The 23,203-nt window shown below is 43.2% G+C and overlaps 1 protein-coding gene across 9 annotated transcripts in view; it reads left to right on the plus strand.

The window, feature by feature from the left end:
* The window catches only part of RBM47 (RNA binding motif protein 47), a 161,977-nt gene that overhangs the window by 64,920 nt on the left and 73,854 nt on the right, over positions 1-23,203 (plus strand). Inside the window, exon 1 of one of the 9 annotated variants that reach the window (XM_047856066.1) lies at positions 23,001-23,149. The exons of 7 other annotated variants lie outside the window; for them this stretch is intronic. In XM_047856066.1, the coding sequence (XP_047712022.1) occupies positions 23,070-23,149 (80 nt within the window). In that variant the 5' untranslated portion in view covers positions 23,001-23,069. Of the gene's footprint in view, positions 1-23,000; positions 23,150-23,203 lie in introns of those variants that run through there. One more of the 9 variants, XM_047856071.1, reaches the window with a different exon arrangement.

A 23,203-nucleotide genomic window follows, 5' to 3' on the forward strand; every position in this document is an offset into this window, starting at 1 on the left:
GCAGTTCCTTTCTGTCTTTCTGTCTCTCTTTTGTGTGAGCAGGGGAGAGGAAGAGAGAGAGAGAGAATCTTTAGCAGGTTCCATGTTCAGTGCAATGCCCAACACGGGGCTCAGTCCCACAACCCTGGGTCATGACCTGAGCCGAAATCAAGAGTCAGACGCTCCATCAACTGAACCATCCAGGCGTCCCAGAAGCAGTTCCTTTCCAAGGCAATTATATAAGTTTTTACTCTGCGGTTGTGGTTGTTGTTTTAATGTGGCTAATATTCACTGAGAGGGAGGACTGTCATTAATTGCACAGGCATTAATTATCCATTTGTTCTCTAAAGTTTATTTATGCTTTCATAATAGCTAACACTTAACTGCACTTAAATACTTACTTGTATTAATGAGCTCAAGGAAACCTCCCAATAACGGAAGTGCCATTATTACCCATATTTACACATGGGAAACTGAGGGACAGTCCACGTGTGGCTTTGATGGATTTTTAAAAAAAAAAAAAAACCAGTGGAGTCAATTCCTGATGTGAATTGTAAGATAAATGAAATTCAAAACGTCTTATGAAATGCATGTTCTCATTGATCAAAGCAGTGCCTGGCTTGAGAAAAAAAAAAAAAAAAACAGCGCTTTTCTTTATGTACATAATGTCCCTGGACAGTGTCACCCATGGCCACGATTGAACACCGTGTTGATTCCAATTTTGCATCCCTGACCTTCACCACCAAGCATCCCTATGTCTGTTTCTTGGTTCCTGCCTTGATGGGTCACCCTGCCTTGAGCCTCTTCTGCATTGTGGTCAGAGCGATCTTTCTAACATGCAGTTCTGGTAATGTCACATTCCTGATTAAAATTCTCCAGTGGTTCACTGTGCACTAAAATGTGAACTCCTGGTTCCTTGCCTTGTTCAGCTGTACGCCCTCCTGCTCTCCGTGGCCCATCCTCAGTCCAACTAGTTGTCATTCTTCCAAGATGCTGTGCTCTCTCATGTCCCCACACCCAGGGACTGGCTGTTCCTTCTGTCTGGAAAATGCCCTCTCCTCGTCAATCATCCCTGTCTGCCAGGCAAACTGTTATTCATCCTTCAGAACTTGGCTGGCACCTTCCTCAGTTAACCTTGACAGAGTTGGGATCGTCTTCTTCTCCACTTACCTTGCCCCTTGCATATTATAGCCAGTGTCCCATTATTTGATATGATCTCCCCTGACCTCTGTGCATTTCTAGCCTAGCTCAGTACCTAGACTCCCCATCCAGACCACCCTGTACTGTACAGGCAGAGAAAACACCTATTTTATTCACTGCTGCTACGCCTGGTGTCTGGCCTAGAGCTTGACCTGTAGTGGGTGCTCAACTAATAATTCACTGCAGGCATGAAGAGTGGGTGTTTTTAAAGGTCAGATGGCAGTGGGTTAGCCCAGGAATTGCAAACTGAAGAGTCACCAGCATAATCAAGCCATGGACCTATTTTGTGTGGCCTCATAGTATTTTTAATACCTGTAGACAGAGCATGCGGTCCCTGTTTACTGTCCACCCTACACCTATTTCTTGCTCGTAGTCTACTTCCCTTATTTGTTACCTGCCTGGTCCCGGGACATAAGGTTGAGGGGCGTGGAAAGGGGAGCAGTGGATTAGTTTGCTAGGGCTGTTATAACAAAACGCCACGGACTGGGTGGCTCAAGCAACAGAAATTTATTTTCTCACAGTTCTAGAATTGTGGAGGCTGGAAGTCCAAGATCAAGGTGCCAACATGTTTGATTTCTTCTGAGGTCTCTCTTCTTGGCCTGTAGACAGCTGCCTTCTTGCCGTGTCCTCACATGGCCACCCCTTGGTCTATGTGAATGTATCCTAATCTGCTCTTATAAGGACACCCGTCATACGACATTAGGGTCTACCCATATGAACTCGTTTAACCTTAATTACCTCTTTAAGGGCCCTGTCTCCAAATACAGTCACATTCTGAAAGGGGGGTCCTGGGGGTCAGGACTTCAAATGAATTTGGGTGGGGGGACACCATTCATGTCCTAACAGGCAGATGGAAACACAAACTGTCAAGTACCATGGTCTTTGGTGTCTGAGGCATGTTTTATAACAAGTCGATAAAGGCAAAGGCAGGAACCATCAGAGAGCAGTTTGCTCACCGAGGCAGAATCTGGACGGACGTATCACACACCTGCTCAGATCTCCACTATGATCACTTTGACCTTGGGACCATATTCATGTTTCTTAAACAACTGATACTCAGTGAAAACAACAAGTAGAATTTAGGTGCTTTTCAGTTTGGAAATATCTGTTCTTTCATTCTGTTCACTCCACAAACTGACATCCAGGCTGCAAACTTTGTCTTTGCTGCGGGTTCAACGGACAGTAAAGGTAAAAGCCGTATAATGTCACAGCACCGCCTCCGTTTGCTGTGAGCAAACAGCCAGGCCCTTTATTACCCTTGAAACCAGCGCTCGTGACACAGGTTGCACTCAGAGAAGCAAGTCGAACGCCAAGTTTCTGTGGGTCAAAGTTCCGTCAAACACTGTATGTTAATCAAAAGCTCAACCTTAGTTAATTAGGCCATTTCGTCGGGAAGAACTTTGGAACAAATGATTACTGAGTTGCATGGCAGGAGTTAGCAGAACTCTGTATTTTGTTTCCCAGCACTTGGCTGTGGACTCGTGGTCTTTCGTGGAGGGGACGGGAGTGAGACCTGTTGGGTTTTATTCATTCTTGGTGGAGTGGTAGCATAATAAAACCTGCCGTACAGAGCTTAGGTGATCGAATGTATTTACTTAAAGATGAAGTCGAACTTTTAAAATACTAACAGCTCACTATGCTTTAAAATTTTTTGAGTGTTTGGTGATTTACCCTAAAAGAGCACAAGTTAGTGTGCCTCTGCAGAAAGTAACTTGCAAATGCTAGTAATCATAGCTGTCTTTCACGGAGTGTTTTCTTTCATATGGGCCCTAAGGGCTTCATAGCTATTGTCTTATTTATTGTCGCAACGTCCTTAATAGGTGAGTAATGTTAGGCCCGTATCAGATGAACAAAGGAAAGCTCGGAGAGGTTGAGTAAAATGCTTAGGGCCACCCAGCCAGTAGGCAGTGGATCTGAGATTTGAGCACATGGGCAAACCTTTGAGCTTCCTTTCCCTGTTACACTCCCTCTCTGTGCATTTCCCCCTTCTCATCAGAGTCCAATTTTCTTCCTTGAATGTCTTTTTAGCTGATGTGAACCCGAATAGCCTTACAGAACTAGCAAAAGTACATGTCCTATTTTCTCTGTGTATTTGGGTGAGTGGAAATTTCCTGTATGGTCCAGTTATGTGGCTTTCCTTGTACCATGCACACACAAAGGTCATGTGATGATAATAAAACACAGTATTTCTGGGGCGCCTGGGTGGCTCAGTCGGTTAAGCGTCCGACTTCGGCTCAGGTCATGATCTCGCGGTCCGTGGGTTCGAGCCCCGCGTCGGGCTCTGTGCTGACAGCTCAGAGCCTGGAGCCTGTTTCAGATTCTGTGTCTCCCTCTTTCTCTGACCCTCCCCTGTTCATGCTCTCTCTCTCTCTCTCTCTCTGTCTCAAAAATAAATAAATGTTAAAAAAAAAATTAAAAACAAAAAACACAGTATTTCTTCTTACCCGCTCTTCCTCCATTGCACTTGGCGGCCACTAGTTGCATGCTCCTCATTAGCCATCTCTGGGGCAAGAGTGTTACCCTTTCCATTTCACAGTTCAGGTAACAGGCATTTGGGGGACACCTTGCATCAGGTCACCCAAAGGAGATCAGCCCTTCCTGGGGCTCACTGAAGAGGTTTGGTAAGTCGGGCTGGTTTCATTTTCACCTTGGCTCAAATGAACATAATCCAGGGGTGGGAATAAAGTAGGCAAACATTGCATAGTGACATTCAAATGCTAGTCCCTTATTATTATTTTTAAAACCAGCACATACTGTTTTCGCCTCTGGAGGTTTGCTTAGTTTAACTAGGTCAGAGTGCTCTGTATGTGTACAAGCACGAATATCCCAGAGGGCTCCCACAATTGCAAAGAATGGCAGAAGCTACATTTGAATGACTTTGTCGAGAAACTCTTTTAATACCCATTTTTTCCTGTAGTTTTGACTGCATTTCATCCACTCTAGAATGCATTTTTCCTTCACAATTTAAATGTCTGAAATTGGGATGCATCTTATGGAGACTTAGATTCAGTGAAATACAGCATTACTCTGAATAATCCCCAAATTGCCAACATTAAGTGTTCTCTACCTCCTATTTTTCATCGAATACACATTTTTTTGGTTTTGGTTTTGTTTTGTTTTTGTTTTTTAGGGTAGGGAATGAATATTTTCCTGTTAATGAGCAAATCAATAAGAACTTTGTATCTCTTGGGGCACCTGGGTGACTCAGTCGGTTGAGTATATTGGCTCAGGTCATACGTCATCTTGCAGTTTGCGGGTTCGAGCCCCGTGTCGGGCTCTGTGCTGACAGCTCAGAGCCTGGAGCCTGCTTCTGATTCTGTGTCTGCCTCTCTCTCTGCCCCTCCCCTACTGACACTCTGTCTCCCTCTCTCTCTCTCTAAAAAATAAATAGACATTTAAAAAATTTAAAAAAATAAAAAGAGAACTTTGTATTTCCCAAAGAGAAAGATTATGATTCTAACCCTGAAAGAAAAGCTAACTGTTTTGAGATTAGTAGCCCTGGGACTTCATATGCAGTGGTGTTGGCCCTCAGGACAGCCCAAGTGAGCTCATGGAACAGCCCCCCAGTCAGCCAGTCCCTAAATTAGACACTCAGGGTCTCCTCCAGCAATCCAACATCCTAGGATTTGCAACTAATACTTCTTGCTGGGCCCCAGAATGATTTGTCAGCATCCATTTATCTGTGAATGAATCCAAACTCACATTCATGTTAAATGCGTGGGAAAATAGAGTTGGTGTCACAGAATGAGCAGGGTTCCTCAAGCACATGGATGTGGCTTATATGGGCTTTAAGATTTGTAGAACCTCCACCTTATTGGGCCCCATGAGTGATAGTACACTAATCCTGAAATCAGGAGGATACAGGTAAATTGGTTAACAAACATTTTCTGAGCACCTACTATGTGCCATGCTCTGTGCTAGGTATTGGGTAATTAGGAGATTAAGACAGAAAGATTAGATTTCTGCTCCCAGGAAGCTGGTCTAGTAGTAAAACATTAAATGAAAAAAAAGGAATGAGTGAGTTGAAGGACTGTTAAGTTCAGGGAGGACCTAACTTGTCAGTAGGAGGTGTGGCCATCAGGGAAGGTTTCTTGGGATCTAAGTGGTGTTGTAACTGAGTCCCAAAGAAGAAAGAATGGTTTGTTTGGCAGAGGAAGCTTGGGGGCAGGTGGTAGCGACTATACCAAATGAGGAATGATGTTTGTGAGGGTCTCAACACAGGGAAGTGTCAGGTTCAAGGAGTAACCATGACCTGATGGGGCAAGAGGTAAAGGGAGAGTGGTTTCAGATGACTAGGTGTCTGTTGTAAAATAAGGACTTAGTTCAATTTCTGGAAGGATCTTTAAAACCCCTTAGAGATTGCTTTCAAACTGATCAGGTTTTTTGTTTTTGTGGTTCAGACATAAATCCTTCCTTCTCTATCAGCATTATTTCCTAGAGCTGGATCCCAAGTCCTGTTTTCTTGCCAGTCCTTTGAATTCTCTCCAAATCTATGTTCTTAATTTCCCTCACCACCTTCCCACAGGAAGGTGATCAGCTTTTAGTAAGAGTTTGTTTTTCTCAACGAATGTGTCTTCTTCTCTTTTTCTCTGCTTCCTTGATGGTGTCAGGAAGGGTGATCATTGGCATTCTGTGTGATTCCCCCCACCCAAAGGCCAGATTAAAAAAAAAGAGAGAGATAGAGAGAGATAGAGAGTTTAAATAGAGCAGACAGAAGCCAGCTACTTGACCCTACTTCCACTTTTGGATCATTATGAGATTCTCAGGTTTCAAATCATAGTGCTCCATGTTGACATTTCCTATCAAGAGTACTGCTGAGCTGAGGTACTTTGACCAGTAACTAAATGGCAGATTCAGGAACTCATACATGTATATGTACACACACACACACACACACACACACACACACATATGTACACACACAGAACCCTAATTCCACTGAATTGGCCATATCAAATTTGTCCATTTCTTTTTTTTTGTTGTTTTTTTTTTGTTTTTTTTTTTTGTTTTTTTTTTAACGTTTATTTATTTTTGGGACAGAGAGAGACATAGCATGAACGGGGGAGGGGCAGAGAGAGAGGGAGACACAGAATCGGAAACAGGCTCCAGGCTCCGAGCCGTCAGCCCAGAGCCTGATGCAGGGCTCGAACTCACTGACCGCGAGATCGTGACCTGGCTGAAGTTGGACGCCTAACCGACTGCGCCACCCAGGCGCCCCTAAATTTGTCCATTTCTTAATCAGGGTGAATTTGAGGTAGTCATTTTTTGAGAGGTCCGCTTAGCATAGGGGGTGACTAGAGCTAGACAGATCTTTTTCATAGGCTTATAATCTTTTTTGGAGATTTGTTTGTTTGTTTGTTTTTTACCTCTGTCTGAGATAAAATGGGCCTCTTTTCTCCATACAGAAGGAAAGAGAACCACTGGCCATGATTGATATGAAGAAATTTGGACTTTCAGTATGAACTTTTGCTGACCTCTTTGGCCAAACCTCTTAAAAAGTTAATGTCTAGATCATTACCTGATTTTTCTCAAGCCACAGGAAGTTTGTGCTTCCCCCTCAAGATACAGGCAGCAGAAGTTAGGCAACAGAGATCCCCAGGAAAGGCAAAGAGGAAAAAATTATGGAGTTCCTGATGGAAATGTTATTATTTTTTAAATTTAAAAAAATGTTTATTTATGTTTGAGAGAAAAGGCGGGGAGGGAGGGTGGACAGAGGATCCGAAGTAGGCTCCACGCTGACAGCAGTGGGCCCGATGCAGGGCTCGAATTCACAAACCGTGAGATCATGACCTGAGCCAAAGTTGGACGCTTAACCGACTGAGCCACCCAGGCACCCCTCCTGATGGAAACTTAAAAAAAGTAGTTAGACATTTTGAGTGCTGACCCTTTCCTGAACATCTTGGCCTAGATTCCCCTTTCAAGTAAGTTAATAAATTAAGAAGTGTTTGGGGCCACTGGGTGGCTCAGTCAGTTAAACATGTGACTCTTGATTTTGGCTCAGGTCATGAGATGGAGCCCTGAGTGGGCTCTCTGGGCGTTGGAGCCTGCTTAAGCTTCTCTCTCTCTTCTTTTCCTCTGCCCCTCCCTCATGCACTTTCCCTCTCTCTTTCTCTCTCTCAAGAAAAGTGGGTGTTGTTTAACCTACAACTTGAAAATTGCAAGTTGCTTTTGAAAAGGAGGAAGAGGTAGGCAGCGTCAGACAGTGTTTTCTGTAGTAACATGTTGTTCATGTTTCTGAATTATACCTCTCTTTTAGATTACAGATTTCCTAGAAACTACTGTTCCAAAGTCCCTGAAAATGACCAGAAGGTGTACCTTTTGGAAAATGATCTTCCTATCTCCACCCCCCCCAACCCCTAAAAGACAGGCTATAACTCAAATAGAATGTAGGTAAGCTTCTAATTGTTGCACAACTCATGTGATCCATAGGAAGGAAACTTGCTGAAGAACATATATACACAAAGGTCCCACAAGTGAGTTGAAAGAGATTCTCTTTTATCTAGTCAGCTACTGATAGGGACCTGTCACACAATGACCCTGTGCAGCTCAAGGCAATCCTTAACACACAACTTTTCTGCTTCCTCAACTGAAAATAGAAGGGATGTTTTCCTATAAGATATTGCTTCTTACTATTTGCTTTGTGCTGTATGACTTACTACTGCACGGGGTTGGGTGGGGGGGGGGGGAAGACCTGTAATTTAATTTGCTTCTGATTAATAAACCCACAAAGGACACCCATAAGAAAGATACCGGGGCAGGTTCATGAGGGATACAAAACATGATCAGACATGATCCTTGCTCCAGAAGAGTTTAAGAATGAAAGTTTAGGGGCGCTGGCTGGCTCGCTCAGTAGAGCATGCAACTCTCGGTCTCATGGTCATGAGTTCAAGCCCCATTTGGGTGTAGAGCTTCCTGAAGAAAAAAAAAATGACAGTGTAAACATTTAGTGAAGAAGAAATATTAACAATAAAACAAGAGTGAATTAGAACAAGCAACATAACTCAAATATTTAATGGTATTTTTGAAAACGCAGTAGAAATGTAGTGATTCTCTTTTCTCACCAATATCCAGATTTACCAGAGTAAACTCACCACCTTCTTGTCTGGACCTCTTACTTTCTTTTCCTTTTGTTTGATCTGACCCAGTTCAGCGTTAGTGCTAGTTCAGGTATGAGGCCCACTGGTGTTGAGAACTTAGGCAAAAGTAGCCCTGAAGTCCTATAGTTTATAATGATCAGTATGTAGTTACTGTGATCTTATAAGCTAAAGACCTTTCTGAGACTTGGTGTCAGAGTTAATTGGGCCCAACTCATGCTTAGTCTGTTGTGGATACAGTCAGTGAGGGACTTCATAACAAGGCATTCCTGTAAGCAAGATGATACTGAGTTAGTTCTGTTTTCTGGACCCAAATGAACATATGTTTGGAAAAACTGGTTTTCAAAGGGAAAACTGGTTTCCACAGGGAGTTTGTGGTTAATCCCAAACTGGAAGATTTGCCCTTTTCAAATGATTTCATTCATACAGGCCAAGGTTTCATAGAGCCAGTGCTCCTTTAGCAACCTGCTCCTAGAAAACTTGCTGTTTGCAAAACAAAGTGACCTGTTTTCAAAACCGAAAAGATAGAAAGGGGATGTGGGCTGTGACTCAACCAATAACATACAGCCGACAAGCGGGTATCTGCCTACAAAAGGAGGACTGTCTTCCTAAAGGGAAGAGGTTCGTTCCCACCATCGACAAGGAAGAAGAAAGCTGTGGACTTCAACCAGATGTGTGTGTCTTTTGGCAGAATAACAGATCAATGGTGGCAATTACGCTTTGTAGGAGGGTATTTGGTGCTCTGGAAAGCAGAGAGAATGAATACTCCAAGGCTGTGAGGCTGGCATCTGTGGCTAACGACAGCATCGAACCCTTAGGCAAATTTTATGGGTGACACTCAAATGTCAGCGCTGAGTTTCCAAGAATAAGGTCTTCAAACCAGTCATTAGACACGCATCACAGGTCTGTGGAGTTGGAGGCTCGTGAGAGGCTGCACACTGACTCAAACAGGTTTTACCCAGGTGTGTCAACAGTTCCTACAGCAAGGGCGGGGTGATCCTCCTATAGAAGGAATAGAAGGAAGATCTTCCTATAGAAGATCTGACGTTCACTTCAGCTGCGCTCGTGGGTGTCTGTGGTACCAAAAAAATAACAGTAATGGAACAACTACATTGCTTGCATCAGGAATGGCAAAATTTCGGGGCGCCTGTGTGGCTCAGTTGGTTAAGCATCCGACTCTCGATTTCAGCTCTGATCCACGATCTCACGGTTTGTGGGTGCGAGCCCCGTGTCAGGGCTCTGTTCTGATGGTGTGGAGCCTGCTTGGGATTCTCCCTCTTTCCCTCTCTCTCTGCCTATACTCTTCTCTGAAAATAAAATAAACTTAAAAAAAAAAAAAGTTAAAAAAAAGAGACTGGCAAAATTTCTGTGTCTGCCAAATAAATGAGGTCCTTTGAAACTAAGATCAAGATCAGCAAAATACAAGGGACATCTCAAGCAAAGTCAGGCTGGCATGAAAGGGGGCTTAACACAGACTGAGTCTTTAAAGCTAGGCATGTCGGTACCTACTGATCTTTGTTCATTTCCATTTGTGCAGTTACCAAGTGATTCTTTAAAAAAATTTTTTTTTTAAATATTCATTTTTGAGACAGAGAGAGACAGAGCATAAGTGGGGGATGGGCAGAGAGAGGAAGACACAGAATCTGAAGCAGGCTCCAGGCTCTGAGCTGTCAGCACAGAGCCCAAACCAGGGCTTGAACTAAGCCCTCGCGAACCACGAGATCATGACCTGAGCCGAAGTTGGACGCTTAACTGACTGAGCCACCCAGGCGCCCCCAAGTGATTCTTAAGATCATAAGAAAGACATTGTAGTTAGAAAGAACCCTAGAGGTGATGATGAAAATAATGACAATTAACATTTATTGAGTGCTTACGTGTGCTCCACACACGAAAGAAGTCTTCTACTTACCTTGTCTGTTGCTTGTATGGCCTCATTTAATTTACAAAAATACCGTCAAGAACGTGTCGGGATTCCTATTTGGCAAACTGAGGTTTGAGGGAGAATATGCAACTTGCACAGGATCACACGGTTAAGCATACGGCAGAGCTCGCACACACACCCAGGTGGTCTAGCAGCTCATCGGAGGGCTTAGGGATCGGCGGAAAAAGGCATGCTCGTTGGCCAGAGGTCATTGAGCAGCCAGAGTCCCCGGGACTTCTCTGACACGTGCTGAAGTGAAAATGACAAAGGGATGTATTCAGAATGACAGATTGTGTACTCTGAAACAGAAACTGTGTAGAGTTTACTATGCAAATTATGGCCACTCTGATGGCCTCCATGTCCCCCCTCATTAAGGAACTGGCTGTAATTCTTCACCAGGGTTAAGAGCACAGTTGGTCAGATCTGGATTCCAGACTGTTCCTGTGTGCCCCTTGAACTGTTTTTTTTTGTTTGTTTTTTTTTTTTTTTTTTTTTGCTCTGAGACATCTGCATGTCCTTCATTTCAGTCGTTTTGAGAACTCAGAAAAACAAAACAAAACCCAGACACCAGTGCACGGGTCCCATTCACCAAGACTCTGATTCAGTTGCTCTGAGGAAGAGCCCAGCCACCAGTACTTTTTTGGAAAAATTTGCAGTTGATTCTCATGTATGTCCTGTGTGGTCAGGCTCTGGTTTAGGCTTTGCTTCTTAACCTGGCAAGTGGTGGTATATTACTTTTTCCAGAGAAAATCATTTGTGCTCTCTAGCAGCTGTTTTTGTTTTCATTTTTCCTGTGGTCTGTGATGATGGATGGGGCCTTAAAATCCTTTGGTTCCTTGCAAGACAGATGTCGCTGCTTGGGGCAGTCCCACCTGCGAATTGATCCCCTGTCTGTACCACCCCTACGTGTCCTGTGAACCACACCTGTACATCCTCCCTGCAACACTGCTCAGAATATATGTTTAATAACGTTACACCTAAAATCTTATAGATTGCAGCAGGCTGCCTGCTGTTGGTACAGTTGAAAGAGCAAAGGAACATTTTTGTCTTAGGACAACTCCCACCATCTATATGTGATAGCCACTTAAAATACGCACAAACAAACATATATATATTTTAGTTCCATTTTATGTCTGGGCGAGGTTCTCAAAAATCTCATCTGACCCTTAATGAGATACGAATAAGAATGGACTAAGAGATTGATTTGACCAGTACCTGGATTCTAAAGTGAGGAAATCAAGTCTAGGGTTTGAGAGAGAGGAGGCCCATTGAAATAGCCAGGCCTAGAACTCAGGTCCTTGATGCTAATGGTCTGTCCTTGGCATCATGCTGCCTCACTTAAAACTTTCTTCTGTAGGGGCATCTGGGTGGCTCAATTGGTTGGGCTCCCAACTTTGGCTCGGGTCATGATCTCGTGGTCCCTGACTTTGAGCCCCGCATCGGGCTCTGTGCTTACAGCTCTGTGGAGTCTGCTTTGGATTTTGTGTCTCCCTCTTTCTTCCGCCTTCTCTCTCTCTCTGTCTCTGTCTCTGTCTCTCAAAAATAAACATTAAAACAAAATTAAAAAGAAAACCTTTCTTCTGTAGCCTTTCCTCTTCACTAACACTACCACCTTCCTAGTACTAGTCATAACTAGATACTGCATAACTAGTTATGCAACAATTATTGCAATGGCCATGGAAGGATCAAAACCAAGTATTTCCTAAAGGAAAACCAAAACCATTACAGGGATAGCCTTCTCACTAGTCTCTGAATGTATATATCCAGCAGTATGCAACCTGTTCTCTGGCTTGCTGTCAGATTTGCCTTCCTAAAACATGTTTTTCTCCAGTCATTATTATCCTGCTTAAACCATCAGGTGCTCCTGTTATTCTTGAGAAAGTCCAAACTCCTGGAATCCAAAGGTCTCCTCGTCTAGCCCCACCCTCTCCCTGTCCCCTTATCTCCCACCACACCCAACACAGTCCTTTCTTCTTGCTGGGCCAGCAGCCTCCCTGTCCTAGAACCAGGAGAGCTCTGTCCAGTTCCTCTAGTCTTGCTGTTCTCTGTGGAGCTCACACTCTGTGTCCTTTCCTCTTTACGTGTCCCAGTGCTATCTTTCTAGACTCAGCCCAAGTACTTCCTCCTCAAGCTCACCTTTGTCACCCTATCTGTATCAGGAGTGACAAATAGGTTTTATTATACATTACCAGGTGCAGGCAGTTGAAGATATGTTGAATGGAGAATGTGGGGGGCCATCTGTACTCAGAGGGAAAGAGCTCTGTGATCAGTCATGGTTCTTGTCCTAGACACAAGAGGGAAAAGTGACAGGATGTATGTTACAGGTTTTCCATCCAGACCTAGAACCTTTCTTTTAGACCTGTGATGTCCAGTTGAGTGGCCCCTAGCCACACGTGGCTGTTTAAATTTTAGGTTAATTAAAATTAAGTACAGTTAAAAGTTCAGTTTCTTAGTCCTATTACCTACATTTCAGGTGCTCAATAGCCACATGTGACTACTGGCTGTCATACTGAGCAGCAAATGTTTTACCCATATAGTTATATAACGGTGTAAGACAGAATATTATTTGTTTCATGTGTGTGCTTTGTTTTCTCAATGATATCGAAAGCCTTTTATGGGCAGGAATCCTCTCGTCTACTTCTTTTGTATTTCTAGAGCACGTAGCTAGTGCTGGGCACATTGGAAATACATTGTAAGTATTGGTTGACTTGAATTTTTAGTACTGATTTGGCAATGTGCTGAGTAGAGTAGTGAAAAGAGAACTAATTTGGAAATAAGGAAAGTTTCTGTCCCCAGTTCTTCTGCCAATTAGTATGTGACTTGGAATATCTCATTTAATGGAAGTAGGTCATAGTTTCCTCAAGTATAAACAGTTAAAGACTAGGCTATCCCGGAGGATTGTTCCAGGCTTGCAATTTTATAATACATATGGATATATGTACACACACACACACACACACACACACACACTGAGAATGAAAACTTTTAAAATATTCTAGCTTATTTTAAAACTTGTTTATCTCATTTTGCAAATACAGAAGACTAGCATTTCAGGGTTTAATTCCCTGCCAGATCTACAGCTGAATTCTTTGAAGAGAATCACAGCAAAGACAAGATGACCCCACAAGTAGAGAATGTCAGACATGGGCAAGTGCGACGGAGAATAAGATAGCCTTTGTCAGCAAGATGTCAGACAGACATCTACGTTTTGACATAACGTTTGACACTGTACTCGACCAAACTGTGTGCAGAAGTCACCAGTTGACCCCGCCTGCCCTTTGCCATTGCTCTAAGTGAGGAACCAGCAAACTGTGGCCCAGTCCACCGTCCGATTTTATGTTTTGTATGTAACTAAGAATGGTTTTTACATTTTAAGGGTGAAAGAGAGAGAAACAAACATAATAAAAGAAAACTGTATGACCTGCAGAGCCTAAAATATTTACTATCTGGCCACACTCACGGCCAGTGACCTTCACACACACATCCAACCACTTTTCAAAGCCTGTGTCTCAAACAAAATGGGAAAAAACTTCTATGTTCTCTGTGCTTTAGAGAACCTTGAAGAGGAGGAAAGGCAGCCAGGCTGCTGGAGAGTAGGCAGGCCAGGCCCCTCAGCTCTGTCCTCTTTTGTGTCTGAAGCAGGCAGGACACTGTCCTGAAGGTGGAAAGCCAGTCTTCAGGGGCAGTCTTCCAGTCCTGAGTTTGGAAGTTTGATGAGTCATGGTTTCTGGCTGTGTCCTCCTTGACAGTTAGCATTCACAAGAATGAATTCTGAAGACACCTTAAAGGGGAAAGCTTCAAGAATCTACCTCCTAAGCTTATCTAGGAGAGAGCCCAGGCTTGCCTCTCCTGCCCGGCTCCTTTCAGCGCTGGAGATCTAGATGGAGTGAGCAGATAAAGGGACTGAACTGGGGACGCAGATCTTGCCAGCAGGGCTTTGGGCAGGGTTGGGCCAGTGTCTGAATTCAGACAGCAGCCTTGGCAGGTGGGCCTGAGGCGAACTGCAAAGTGGACAGCTTTAAAAGTAAAATAATGACCTTTAATGACCTCTTTCCTTTGGATACCCCACGGCCAGGTGTTGGGGCCTTTGGTTTCCCAAAACCTTTCTACCTAGGCCTGTTCTCTAGGCTTTCACTAAGTCTTGGTTTCTAAAATGCGCCTCTTAATTATCTAACATTGCATTGGGGGCGTTTTTTCATTTCTGATCTACCCAATTTTTCTCCTCCCCTGTCCCATTCTCTCCTCTAGGCTTATTTTCAGAGCTCTATCACCCTTGGCTTCTGTATACACAGCAGCCCCTAGAATAATCCAGTGGGCTTCACATCTAATAAAAATCCAAATTTACAAAACAAAATTTGCAAAACAAAAAAGATCTGAAACGTAAACCTTCCCTTTGTTAAAGAAATTTCCCCCATATGAAAGACTGGTATTTCTCTCCCTCTCTTATGTTTACCACTTTCTCCATTACTTCATAGCTATTGGTGATTAGGGGAAGGCCCCTAGTTGGCCGCAGGCAAATTCAATTTTGTATTTACAGATCCTGTGGCACAGTTAGCGCATACTCTTGCCCCCATGCTGGATCATAAGAAAATTTACTTTCCAGTTTGTTTACTGTCGAGCCTGAGCTCATTAAATATATCCAGTGGCCTGGGTCATGATCGTACAAAAAACAGGACCTTGGCTTACTTACAACAATGGTTGCATTTACTTCAGTTAATACAGATTCATTTGGAGAAATTCCCAATTTATTCTCAAGGATGATTTTAGCTCCGCACCAATCTCCCAGTGGCTTCCAATTATGGAGTGATGAGCAGTGCCGGTGCGCTGTTGCCCCATTCTAGAATTCCCAGCTCCGACAATGCTGCTGTCATGCCCAAGGGGAGCAACCATTAGGAAAGTTGGCTCTGTGTCAAAGTGCTGATGGCCAATTCTGGATAGAACTCCTGACTTGCAGCCTTGGGTTTCACCATTGCTGTGATAGAACACACAGCTCTGTGTGTGTGTGTGTGTGTGTGTGTGTGTGTGTAAGGGAGAGAGAGAGAAGTATCAGAAATGAAATTGCAAATATGTAGAAAAACCATCATCTTTGGGAATCTCTTATTCAGAGTTCACTGTAAGCCCAATAGTTACAAGCTGAGTGGGTGGGTTCCAGTCTTACCTTCCACCAGTAATTAGCTTCACTTGACTTCTTTGGGTTTCTGTTTCCTCACTGTAAACTAGGGATTGTAAGAGTACATGCCACAAGATTTGGGGGAAACAGAAGAGACAGTGTATGTAAAGAGGTTACCACTGGATCGTGTATACAGTGGGTGCCTAATATTGGTATTAATGTTTTAGCACAGATGTGAGGGGCATGGTCTGGTGCAGTGTTGCTCAAACTTCTGGGGCTCAGTACGTCTTAACAGGCAAAGAACATTTTAAAATGCTCAATTAACTTCAAATAAACATCAGGTAAACAATAAGTGATTTTTAAAGTATAAGTATGTCCCAAATATTTCATGGATACTTTTACGAAATTACCATCTGTTACTTACCTGAAACTCAAACTTAAGTGGGCACCCTGCATTTTTTGTTTGCTAAATCTGGCGGGCCTACCTTTGCATTCTTAAAAATTATTGGGGAACCCCAAGTGCTCTTCTTTTGTGGGTTGTACCTGTTCCTGTTGACCACACTAGAAATTCAAACTGAGAAATTAAAAATATGTATTTAATTCCTTCGAAGATAACAATAGTCGACTCTTATGTTAAAAACACCAATAACACTTTTATGGGAAAAAACTGTTATTTCCAAAAACAAGTAAATGGTGAGAAAAGTACATTGTATGTACTTTTGCAGACATCTTTCATGACTGGCTTGACAGAAATGAGCTATATTCTTTTTTTTTTGTCTCCCAAAATATTATGGTTTTCTTTATTACATAATACATTTTTTTAATTTTATTTTTTTAAAATTTACATCCAAATTAGTTAGCAGATGGTGCAACAATGATTTCAAGAGTAGATTCCTTAGTGCCCCTTACCATTTAGCCCATCCCCCCTCCCTCACCCCCTTCAGTAACCCTCTGTTTGTTCTCCATATTTATGAGTCTCTTCTGTTTTGTCCCTCTCCCTGTTTTTATATTATTTTTGTTTCCCTTCCCTTATGTTCATCTGTTTTGTCTCTTAAAGTCCTCATATATGAGTGAAATCATATGATATTTGTCTTTCTCTAATTTCACTTAGCATAATTCCCTCTAGTTCCATCCACATAGTTGCAAATGGCAAGATTTCATTCTTTTTGATTGCCAAGTAATACTCCATTGTATATATATATATATACCACATCTTCTTTATCTATTCATCCATAGATGGACATTTGGGTTCTTTCCATACTTGGGCTATTGTCAATAGGGCTGCTATAAACATGGGGGTGCATGTGGCCCTTCAAAACAGCACACCTGTATCCCGTGGATAAATGCCTAGTAGTACAATTGCTGGGTTGTAGCGTAGTTCTATTTTTAGTTTTTTGAGGAACCTCCATCCTGTTTTTCCAGAGTGGGTGCACCAGTTTACATTCACACCAGCGGTGCAAAAGAGATCCTCTTTCTCTGCATCCTCACCAACATCTATTGTTGCCTGAGTTGTTAATGTGAGCCATTCTGACAGGTGTAAGGTGGTATCTCATTGTGGTTTTGATTTGTATTTCCCTGATGATGAGTGATGTTGGACATTTTTTCATGTGTTGGTTGGCCATCTGGATAGAAATGAGCTATATTCTGCCCTCATTCTGTTGATATATGTTATTTTTATAAAATTATATAAAGAAAATTCAGCCTCACAAAGACATGTAGCTAGAAAAAGGAAGAGTATTTTTGTAGCCTTTTTCAGATCATCATAAACATTCTTCTTTGATACTAAATACAAACTCTTAAGAGATGGTTTCTTACGGGCACCTGGGTGGCTCAGTGTCTGACTTCTTAGTTTCAGTTCAGGTTGTGATCTCACAGTTAGTGTGTTCGAGCCCCAAATCAGGCTCTGCGCTGACAGTGAGGAGCCTGCTTGGGATTCTCTCTCTCCCTTTCTCTCTGCCTCTTCCCAGCTTGCACTCTCTCTCTCAAAAAATAAATAAACCTAAAAAAAAAAAAAAGATTTCTTAAAACAGATGGTTTCTTAAAAGTTAGTTGCAGGGGCGCCTGGGTGGCTCAGTTGGTTGAGTGGCCGACTTCGGCTCAGGTCATGATCTCGCGGTCTGTGAGTTCGAGCCCCGCGTCGGGCTCTGTGCTGACAGCTCGGAGCCTGGAGCCTGTTCCAGATTCTGTGTCTCCCTCTCTCTGACCCTCCCCCGTTCATGTTCTGTCTCTCTCTGTCTCAAAAATAAATAAACGTTAAAAAAAAATTTTTTTTTTTAAAAAGTTAGTTGCAGTATGGAATCAGAAACAGTATCAATGAACTTTTCATACTCTATAACATTAAAATCCACTGGTTTATCTTGTACTTTGAATGGCTCTTTTACCCATGCACGATACTGTAACATTATGAATTGGTCATTTGGAAAATACTGGTGTACTGAGTGGTGAAGATCTTCTAAATATGGACACATTTCATTATATGGCATTAAAAAAATCACATTTGTTAATATAACAAATAATCTCATCAGAGAAACCTTTCATTATTGGTAAGCAGTCAAGTGCATAGCAGCAAGTGCACTTCTCCAAAATTTGAACTTTTGGCTCAAAAGCTTGAAGTTGGAAACAAACGCTATCAGTTATGTTCTTTGATGTGACAAGCCCACTTCATTCATTTTCCAGAAAAAGTGTGCCAAATATACAAGTGGGAACAACCATGGTTTTATCTATCGGTCATTCGTTTGGGTAAAAATGGTGTTCTATACGACAAAAGCAGCTATCATTCACTCTGTACCCCACAAGAGTGATTTTCCTTGAGACTGTCATCATAATTGGTATGCAGCAAGAGAGCCATGTGCGTATTTCCCATCTCCTCACACAGAATATTACAAAGATGTACACTCGAGAGCCAAGATATAGTGAAATTAATCTTTTCCTGCATCATCAGGTACATTCTTGAGGATAGTGGGCTTTAAAAACAAACTTTTGAGTGCCCAGCGGTGAAAAATGTGATTACTAGTACACTTTGTTGCCTCTGCCTGATTTTGTGCTGCCTTACCCGCCTTTGCTTTTACACCGTTAGTGCAAATGTTAACTCAGTGAAAGAGGCACAAATATTAAAATTATTATGAAAATAGTTATGGCCATACAGACTTCTGCAAGAGCCTTAGGGTTCTTCGGGGTGTTCAGAGACCTCAATTTGAGAACTGCTGGTCTAGTGGTTGGTGTCCTAGTGAAAGACAGTGTTGGACAGAGAAGACTCCTCATGTGTTCTCCTCACCTGTTCCAACCTCTCCTTCCTTGGGCAACTTGGGAAAACACCCAGGGCCGTTGTGACACCTTCCTTGGGTGTCTGAGTTTAAGCTGGAGTGGGGGGTGAGCAGTTGCTGAGGCCACACTTGCAAGGGTCTTTGAAGTCCCCTTCCAGAGAACTGAAGAGGCTTGAGTGATTCAGGGGAGTGCCAGGTCTTTGGCAGAGTCTGAGCGACTTAGCAGCTCCAAATAAAATCTCCACCTTCTGCTGATTCCTCCTCTCCTATAACCTAGTATCCAAGGGAACTCAAAATCCCTTCCAGAATCTGGAACCATCCTGCAGAACAAATATATGCTAGACTCAAGGATATATATCCAAGCTGGAAGGGAGCCTCTAGAACTGACAGATGCTTTGCAAGCAGCCCAGGGCAAGAGAGTAGCACTTGCCAGAGTTAGATTATTCCGCCCTATTGGAACTTTGCAGTTAAAAATTTCAGGGGTGGGGTGCCTGGTGGCTCAGTCGGTTAAGTGTCCAACTCTTGGTTTTGGCTTAGGTCATGATTTCACTGTTCGTGAGTTCGAGCCCCACATTGGGCTTTGCACTGACAGCTGTGGAGCCTGCTTGGGATTCTCTGTCTCCCTCTCTCTCTGCCCCTTCCTCACTGTATCTCTCTCTTTCAAAAATAAGTAAATAAACTTTATTATTTTTTTTATTAAAAAAAACCCACAAAACTTCAGGGGTATACCTGCACACTGACATAAAAAAATAGAGCAAAAACTCAACTTAGAAGTGTATGGCTGGAGGGGCACCTGGGTGGCTCAGTCGGTTAGGCGTCTGACCTCGGCTCAGGTCATGATCTCATGGTCTGTGAGTTTGAGCCCCACGTCGGGCTCTGTGCTGACAGCTCAGAGCCTGGAACCTGCTTTGGATTCTGTGTCTTCCTCTGTCTCTGCCTCTCCCCTGCTCATGCTCTGTCTCCCTCTGTTTCAAAAATAAATAAAAACATAAAAAAATTTTTTTTAATAAAAAAAAAGAAGTGTATGGCTGGAAATGGGGAAATCTTATTATAAACATTTATTTTGTACAGAAGGCATGGTTCTTTCTCAGGGACACAGAGTTTTAGTCTCTGAGCACCATGAAATATAGTATTTGAATATAATAGCACACACACCAAGTGCTATCTATATAGAACAGGGAATTTTAACACAGCCTGCCGTGTTTAAAATCAAATATCAAATTTGCAGCCACAGAAGACATGACTATAAACGGCTTCCTTAAGTGGGGCAATCCATACTGTCTATTTGGTTTTGTGGTCAAACGAGGGCCCCTATATTCGAGTTTGCCAATAGATTTCCAAGTGAACAGGACAGATTGTCTTTGGGATAAGAAGCAAAGGTGGCCGGAGGAGGGTGGAGAGGACAAGGAAAAGGCGCGTAGAGTAGAAAAACAGGGTCAAGCAGGTTCTGAGCAGAGCACAGAGTGGCAGAAAACACCCGCAGGTGGCTCTTGATTGGGGCAACAGGCACGTCCCTGGAGTGAGCAGGCTGCAGTGTGCTTGTGTCACATGAGGACAGCTCAGGCAAAGGGCAAGGATGGAGACCTCTGATTTTCACTTCTGTCCTTATCAGTTGCCTGCCCATGGGCAGTCTCTCCGAGTCTGTCTCTTCCTGTGCGATTACATTAAATGAGGTAACACGGATCAAGTACTGGGTAATTGCAGACATTTAGCAAATGATGCTTGTTTCATGGCACAATTTGATGGTTAGCTTATTTGCTACCTTGTCTTTATAACCCACTTTTCTTATCCTTATTTGAATATACACACACACACACACATACATATATATATAATAATATATATATAAAAGTGCAAAGCAGCTACATCAAAACCCCAAACTCAGGCCTTTGCTTATACCTGAAGTTTACTCCATCAGGGCACTGCTTTAGATTCAGATACTATGTCCTCACATTTTTTTCATCAAAATTCCAGTATGTTCCTTAGTCCTAAGCCCTGGACTCCATGCATGGGTGCAGAAGTGGGTACTCTGGTGGTCTAGAAAGCAGTTGACGTACACACACAGAGTGGGGTGCCGGGTGACATGGGATACATGACCCAAGAGGGGCACTGATAAAGAAAGCCTCCTAGGAACTGGATAATTTTCCCCCAAACATACAGGTTTGTCATTTGGTGGAGATTTGCTCCTGTTGGGTTTGCCTAAAGAAAGGCACACAGTGGGGCACCTGAGTGGTTCAGGTCATGATCTTGTTCAAGTTCAAGCCCTGCGTCAGGCTCTGTGCTGACAGCTCAGAGCCTGGAGCCTGCTTCGGATTCTGTGTCTCCCTCTCTCTCTGCCCCTCCCCACCCCCTTGCGCACGCTCTCTCTCTCTCTCTCTCTCTTTCTCTCTCTCTCTCTCTCTCTCAAAAAGTAAATAAACATTTAAAAAAAAAAGGCACACAGGGATAGCAGTCGTCAAAAGTGAGTTATAGGGCTTGAGTGAGATAGATTCTAAAAACAGAATAAGAGGAAGACCAGCCAAGACAGAAGAAGGAAGGAGATGAGGAGATGAGCAATCCCAGGGGAGAATATGCCACAATTGGCAGGTAGAATTGACTAGAACAGGTGGGGACATTGGGGCACTGAGGCACATTTTAGGCCCGGGAGTTGGCTCACGCTGGAGTGGCAGCTGAGGCAACCCTGGCCTGTCAGGAAAGCCGAGCTGCAGGACGCCGTCTGCAATTGCCCTGAGACCAGCTGAATCTCTGCGTCTCGGGCTCCCGCCAGTAGAATCTGGATGATAGACTAACATCCGACTTCCCTCCCTCCCCAGAGTGTTTGATATGACACATGAAATAATGGAAGAAATGGGATGAGGAGGATAATTACTCTCCGCCACATTTCCATCATCTCTCTCTCAGGGAGGCCAGGCAGAAAGGGAAGGAGGAAAGGAAGGGAAAAAGAAAAATGAGAAATGAGAGAAGGAAAGGGAAAGTGAGGTTGTGTTCAAGGGCGGGTGGGTTCATGAAGAGGAGAAATGTAAAATCAGAAGGACTCAGGCCGCTGGCTGGGAGGCCCCTCACGGTGCCCCTTGGGAGGCAGACACCCACCCTGCGATACAAAAGACAAAAGAGAAGTGAAGTCACTTGCCTTTAGTCACAGCACTAACCTGAGGCATCTATAATAGGAGGAAATGGAAAATAAAATGGGACCTATAACTGTAACGTAAGGGGACAAAACAATTTGCAACAACTCTTAAGATTTGGAAATCTTAAGTTTTGAAAATGTGCCATTTTCTAGGCTCTGAGATTGGGAGAGCTCTCAGTTCTTTGGGATATCTTTCCTGGTTCTAGACATTTTATTTTATAGATGAGACATTTTTATTTTATAGGCTCAGAGAGGTTAAATGATTTGCTCAAGGTCACACAGCTAGTGTGTGGAAAAGCCATGATCTCAGTCCTATGTTTGGTTTTCTTTCTACTCCACTAGACATCCTAAAGATATCAAATACAGAATTTTGAGTATCCCTGGAGACTGGGGTAGGGGGTGGGGACAAGAGAATGGGTTTTCTTATTTGCCTAACCTGGCTATGTGTGTGATTTCAGAGCGAAAGTCGATTCTTTATCTTCTCCTCTAGACGGCCTTGGGTTCCTTTTAGCGAGTAGGCTTGACACTTGCTAAATAATTCTACTTTCTCGTTTCTCAGATGTCCCACTCAGAGCTCCAAGAGCAGGTAGATGTGTGTTGCCCACATGGGCTCCAGACTCCAGCCATCTCCGTATGTGGTTTCTGTAAAACCAGGCAGCTGATCCCTGAGCACCTTCTCTTTATCGTGTTAACCCTGGTGGTACCAAGAGGCACCTGACATTCTGGGTATGCTAATAATTCAGTGCCAGCAAGTTTCTGTTATCCTCCAGTTGTAATTGTTAACTTGAATGGAATGCAAAACTTCTGGTTCAGAGCAGAGGTTGGCTTTTAACTGTGAGTTACTTGAGGGATATGGAAAACGGGGAGTACATTTTGTTGACTGTGCAAGAAGGGTTAGAGAGGCTTTTTTGAGTTGTATTTTCTCTAATAAATAGAAAGAGGTGGTAAATGTACAGTTGCTACTGTGTCTACAGACTCACTGGTGAACTCTACCCTTTATTAGCTCTTGCCTTGGACACTTTTTCAGGTTAGCAAGCCAAGACTTGCTCGGAGATGAGAACAATGAGCACAGTATCGTAATGCCGTTTTAACACACACACGTACACGCACACACAACTTGTAATGCTTCTAGTGTCAAGGTGTATTTCTGCAAGCCCTTCCTGCCGGCCTACCCCCACCCCTCACAGGTTTGGAATTTTTTTTTTCCCCCTTAAGGGGAAGTGTAGAAATAGAGCCTGCCTATTCATTTGCATTATTGTACATCACACGATATCTTTGCAACCATTATATTGTGTTCTCTCAATGGTGTTTGCTCTGAGGGTGGGACACAAGGCTGTTTAGTGTCTCGTAAAACATTTACCAAAAGCACTGAGCCATGGTTTTGAAGGGCATTCCGTTGCCAGAGTGTGGGAGGAGAGAGCAAGCCGAGGAAAGAGAGCTCCAGGTGTTTGGCAGGTACTTGTTTCATACTTTGTTATTTATAAATATCTAAATTTTCAGATAACATAC

Source organism: Prionailurus viverrinus, chromosome B1, assembly GCF_022837055.1.
Source record: "Prionailurus viverrinus isolate Anna chromosome B1, UM_Priviv_1.0, whole genome shotgun sequence".
In the NCBI taxonomy this organism is placed as follows: Eukaryota; Metazoa; Chordata; class Mammalia; order Carnivora; family Felidae; genus Prionailurus; species Prionailurus viverrinus.